Source organism: Cupressus sempervirens, chromosome 9 (genome assembly GCF_028749045.1).
Source record: "Cupressus sempervirens isolate cs-2001-9-10 chromosome 9, ASM2874904v1, whole genome shotgun sequence".
NCBI lineage: Eukaryota > Viridiplantae > Streptophyta > Pinopsida > Cupressales > Cupressaceae > Cupressus > Cupressus sempervirens.
The window spans coordinates 713502871-713509227 of record NC_143126.1 but is presented as its reverse complement, the minus strand read 5'-3'; the positions used below and the strand labels follow the sequence as shown (position 1 = coordinate 713509227).

Genomic DNA, 6357 nt, shown 5'->3' with positions numbered 1-6357 from the left:
CAGTCCGCCGCCCACTTTTGCTCTTTTCAGCTTGGACTCCATTTTTATACAGTCCTGCTTTTATGAAACAGCAGGCGCGCCGATTGACCCACTTTCATCACTTTCCTTTACCTCATGCATGCGCGTGACAGATTTTTCTTCAAATGCTTTGGCTTTACTCTACCTCGGAGGGCTATTTATAGACCCCAGCAGAACCATTGTTCTTTCGTGAGTCCCAAGTCTTTTGCCCTGTTCACTTCAAAGATTGGGAGAAGTTAGGAAAAGATTTTAGATTGGGAGAAGTTGGGGAAGAATTCACCTCAAAGATTGAGAGAAGCTAGGGCAAGAAATTAGATTGAGAGAAGTTGGGGGAAGAATTCATCTTCTTTGCCTCCAAGATTGAGAGAAGTTGAGGCAAGAATTCAAAAGAAGTAGTAAGCATTGCTATTCACTTCAAAGTTGAGAGAAGTTGAGGCAAGAATTTGAGAGAATTGGAGGCAAGAATTGACCTTTGTCACTTCAAAGATTGAGAGAAGTTGAGGCGAGGAATCTTCAATTTAAGTTGAGGCAAGAATTCTTCAAAGATTGAGAGAAGTCGAGGTGAGAATTCGCCTCATTCCCTTCGAAGATTGAAAAAAATTGCCCCAAGAAGAAGTGGGCATTGAGAGAAGTTGAGACAAGAAATCACCTTGTCACTTCCAAGATTGAGAGAAGTTGACCCAAGGATTAAAAGAAGTTGAGGCAAGAATTCATCTTATTCACTTCAATCTTCAAAGATTGAGAGAATTCTCATCTTCTTATTCACTTCAAAGATTGAGAGAATTCTCCTCTTTACTTCAAAGATTGTAAGGAGTTTGGAAGAGATTGAGAGAAGTTGAGGTAAGATCTTGCCTTGTTCAATACCAAGATTGAAAGAATTTGGGCCAAGAATTTCCCTTGTTATAATTTCCAAGATTGAAAGAAGTTTTCAAGCAACAATGATGAAGATGGAGGCTTCTACAAATTTCGTGAAGCAAGTTTGGTCTGTTGTTAGAGGTGTTGTGAAAACCAAGTCGAATGCTCTGAAAGAGAGAGCAACTGATGTGATGAAGTCAAAGCTGGTTGTTCTTGGGCTTGTGAAGAACAAGAAGGTATTCAAGGCACTCTGTCATAAGATGAATGTTTTGTTTCATGCAGAGAAGGAGAAAGAGGAGAGCAATAATAATATGGCAATGGCTGTCTATGCTCCTTCTGCCGCTGAGCAAAAGTATGAGCAATCTGAGCTTGATTATATCTCCCATACCCTCTTTGAGTCCCCAAGAAACTCCATTTCTTCTATGCTTGATGGTCGACTCTCTACATGTACTGATTTGGCCGAGCTTGAAGATGAAATTGATGATCTGGCTGACATTTTTATCAAAAGATTTCATGCCCAGATGAGATTCCAGAAGCAGAGTTCTTTCAAACGCTACCAGGAGATGCTCAACAGGGGTGTCTAAGTTTTTCTACACTAGGAAACATATTCATGAAATCCATCTATGATTATTGTACAAGTCATATTAGAAGCACAATCAGGAGGTAATTAGGAATACACATATAGTTTGTAGATCTAGAAACATGTAGTCTGATATAATAGACTACAAAAATGTCCAACAAAGTCCAATAAATACCATCAGATTGTCCCAAAATGTTCAACATGGTTGAAATAATGCCTCTATTTTTGCCCAACAGATCAGATCAATCAGTATATCTTGTCCCACATTCTCTGATATTCATTTTATTCTTCCATTTGCCCCCATTAATTTGTGAAGTTGTACTACACCATCTCTGGTTATAAGTTGTAATCAATTTTTTTCCAAAATGAAATGAGAATGGAAAATACTTCACGATTCATTTCCTTTTTCAGTCAAAAACACTTTATAAGATTTCAATGCATATTGGTTAGATCATTGTAAACTACTGGCCAACTATGTTACAAGTGAAATCTTTGGTAACAATGGAAACTTTTCTTTGTAAAAATCATTATCAACCATCTCGATCTTTGCTTTGCTTTGAGTTTGCATAAATAATTTAGAGGGAAAAGAACGTTAAAAGAGAGGTACGTGATACTTTGCTGATTGCCATAAGCTTTTAATCAAAGCTTGTGTCATGATCATGGAGGACACACGACTTGTATCAATAATGATTCCTTTCTTAAAACATCGTAGTTGATGTTTGGAATATCATGATGGACATCCCATTACTTTGACACTTTTAACAAGTCCACTAATTGGCACTTTTTGACAATGGCCATAAATTACCAAATTTTAGTGTGATGTGATAAATTTTTACTATTATGGACTAAAAATGAACCCATCAAAGGTTCAAGTGCATTCGTTTATATAGAAGAAGTGTTTCTAAACCTTGAATTGTGCACTCTTGTTTTTAGATTGAGTTTCTATGGAGTGAATTATGTTAGTTTGTCTATGGATGAACTTGTTTATTGCTTTCAATGAATTTCATATATGCCAATGTTTAAGATCCATATTGAATTCAAATAGTTTAGTCAAAACTGACATACCTTTCTTCATTTTACAATATACTACATAGTGGTTTGGAATTATCAAATTAAAAGATATACATCCATATTGTGATCTATTTAAAATTCATTTTCCAAAAAATGTGTACTATCATGTGTAAGCATTCACCAACTCAAGATTTATCAGTGAGACATATACAAGAATAATTCTCAAATGTACTTAGACCAAGGATAAAAAATATTATTGATGATTTCTATACATTCACAACATCTAAAATATGACACAACATGATTAATCCATCAATTATACTATATGAGTACATATATAAGGATACACTATAAGAATGGTATATCATGTCAATGCATGACTTGATTTATTAACTCATACAATTTACATGGCTACAAAGGAGATAGTACATCTCAAATATGGATGGATTGAACATTTCAATACAAAGATGATGCTATTGCAAAATAGAGATGCAATACACAAGAAGAAAATAGATAAGAGAATAAGAACTAGCAACTTGATATTATTGAATAATGGAAGCCTATTTATACAGCTGAATGAACAACCTACATTCCTAAAATATTACAAAGGAGATTGACAACCAACTGTTAAGAGTTTGACAACATACTAAGAGGATTTGACACCACAACAAGAGTAAAGGACAAGTTGACTACTCTAGATAACTAATTGGATCTAAGAGAAAGATCTATAGTTAGTTGTTTATTCAAACTAGAACTCTATGTCACAACTACAATTAAACTAAAGTCTTGCTGCCAACAACTCAAACTTGAGTTGGCACATATGCAACATGGATTATTCATTATTAATCTAACACTCCCCCTTAAGGAATAATCTAATCTTGTTTGACACCTAACACCTCTCTAAATATTACAAACTTAATTTTTCCCAAGGGCTTATTGAATATATTAGCTACATTATCATTGGTATTACAATAGATCAACTCTATCTCTTGAGATTGAATTTTCTCTCTTACAAAATGATGTTTTATTTCAATATGCTTTCATCTTACATGATAAATAATATTGCTTGCAAGTTTTATTGTACTTTGATTTCCACACTTGATTGAAGTAGGCCCTTCTTACTTTTGTCCCATATCTTCAAGAATTATCCCTAGCCAAATTGCTTCACATGTAGCATTGCATAATGCTTTGTACTCAACTTCAGTAGATGAAAGAGAAATAGTTCATGGTTTCTTCTTGTTGCTCCAAGAGACAACACCCCATCCTATGTTGAATGCATAACCAATTGTTGATTTATAATTGTATAGATCTCCCACCCAATCAAAATTAGAATAACCTATCAACTCAACATTCAAATGGTCAGTATATTCAATACCAAAAGATATGTTGCCTTATAGGTATCCAAGGACTCTTTTTGTTGCATTTCAATGAATCTCAAGAGGATTATTCATGAATTGGACGAGTCTGTAGACAAAATATGAAATATCAGGTCTTATTGTGGTCGAGTAGTTTAGACTTCCCACCATTTGCCTATACAACATCTCATTGACTTTTGAAGTGTCACCGTCAAAAGATAACTTGAAATTTTGTTCCAATGGAGTACATGTTGCTTTACAATTTTGAATACTAAACTTTTGGATTAACTTCATTGCATGTACTTACTTTGAGTAATCAAAGTCCTACCATTTTGTTTCCACATTTCAATTCTTAAGCAATAATGTATTTTGCCAAGATCATTCATTTCAAATTCCTGTGACAGGGCTACCTTGCATCAATCAACTCTATAGAGCTTCATGTTGTGATTAAGTCATCCTCATACAAAGAAATGAAAATGACATTCACATGTTCATCATTCTTTATGTATAAATTTGGATCATTTTTACTTTTGATATATCCTTGTTGAAAGAAGAATTTATCAATTTTCTTGTATCATGATCTTGGTGCTTGTTTGAGACCATATAATACCTTTTTTAACTTACATACCAAATGCCCTTTCCCTTGTTTGACAAAACCTTTAGGTTGGACAAGATAAGTGCCTTCTCTTAAATCACCATTTAAAAATGTTGATTTAACATCCATTTGATGAAGAACCCAATCAAATTTAGTACCATGTGCAATCATTAGTCTAATAGTATTCATTTTAGTTACCAGTGTAAAAGTATCTTCATAATCAATTCCTTCCTTTTGTGAGTACCCTTTTGCAACTAATCTAGCTTTGAATTTATCAACAATGCCATCAATATAAACTTTGTTTTGAACAACCATATATAAACAATAGGAATTTTACTTGCTGTTAGTTCAATTAGTTCTCAAGTGTCATTATTCATAATTGAAACATATTCTTTATGCATTACATTCATCCATTCTTTATGATTCCCAGCTTCTTCAAAATTTTGAGGTTCTTCTACACTCATTACTTGAGTCATTAAACCATAATCATTGTACTTGATTGCTGCCTTGATTTTCCTTGTAGATATTCTTACTACTTCATTATTGGATGGAATGGTCATAGTGCCTACCCCTAGTTTACCTTTCATGTTTTATTTCCGAATTCTTTTAGGCCATCTTTTATGGTTATGTGTTATAATTTAGTGGTACTTGGTTACTTGATTTGATTGATGTTATTTCATACTTAATTTATATATTTGACGAGTTACTTGATACTCGGTTATTTCATGTGTTCATGTTTATTATTTCCATGATGATGCTTTGTATGTTCATATAGTGATTTTAGTTGTTTCATGATGACTGTTAGATGGATGATGTATATATGATTTTTATGGTGACTTACCTCATACTGGCATGTGTATGGTGTACATGTATGTTTGACATTTTTGATGTGGTTGAGGGAGAGAGTCGTAGTCACATGCTAGTCAGGATCTATATATGATGTACTAGTCCCTGCCATTGCCTATTTAGTTTATATATATATATGTACATGTTCGACTTTTATGTAGATTGCAAGTATTGGGTATTGACTTCCCTAAATTGCTAGGATAAGTGTGCCCTAGCATAGTATCTCAATGTTAAAAGAGGGGAGATAGTTCTCAAGTCCAAATCTTAAACCTGAGCCACTTGTCCTAGATTCGTAGAATCTAGGACAAGTATATGAGATATGTACCCTTTTGAATTCATCAAGTGATGTGAATTCTAGATTTTGACCCTTTGAGTTAGAATTTGTACTTTGTCTTTTAGATGAGTTGTCTTGTTTTAGTTTGTTAGTCTGCTATGATTTTTAGTTATAATTAAATCAAATAAAGATATTATTAAATGATTTAATTTAACTTAAATTTTATAAAGAAAAATTAAATTTTAATTATATTGTATTAATTAAATAAAGGAGATAAATTTAAAGATTTAATTAAAAGACCAAATTTGACATAACTATATTTATTTAATTCAATAATAATACATTTAGAAATTTTATTTTAATAATGAACTTTAAATATTTTAATTAGTTAAATTAATAAATATATTTTCTAAATACATCATATTTTTATTAAAAATCAATGTGAGAATAATTTAAATAAACTTTATGTTTATTAAAATGTAAAAAGTATATACAAAAAATTAAATAAATAAATAAAAATAAAAGAGAAGGCTTTTGCATGTTGATAAAATTGAAACCATAGGTTGAGAAATTCTTTATTAGGAGATTAGAGCTCATTTCTCCACACAAGTTTTGGAGAGCAAAATTTGGAATTGGAGCAAAATAATTGTTGAAAGTTTTGAAGGGTTTGGATTTGCATGCATTCATAGGTGGTCTCTGATTTTAAGGTAGAGTTTGAAAATCCATTGTAGAATTTTATTGAAAGATCTATCTACTTGTGTCTTGCTAGGTGCTTGCATAATGCTTATTAATTTATTGTACTAATCTTTGGATAAGGAATTAT

At 32.3% G+C, this 6357-nt stretch overlaps 1 protein-coding gene across 1 annotated transcript; it reads left to right on the top strand.

Annotated features, from left to right (window-relative positions):
• The first annotated feature begins 204 nt into the window (after window positions 1–204).
• On the top strand, window positions 205–1851 carry LOC149540711 (uncharacterized). The gene has a single exon (XM_089799697.1). The coding sequence runs from the start codon at window positions 957–959 to the stop codon at window positions 1455–1457; it is 501 nt and encodes a 166-aa protein (XP_089655823.1). The 5' UTR covers window positions 205–956; the 3' UTR covers window positions 1458–1851.
• The last annotated feature ends 4506 nt before the right edge of the window (window positions 1852–6357 follow it).

What these genes read in the sequence shown, in the direction of transcription:
- LOC149540711 (XM_089799697.1), top strand. Translation starts at nt 957, where the DNA reads ATGATGAAGATGGAGGCTTCTACAAATTTCGTGAAGCAAGTTTGGTCT.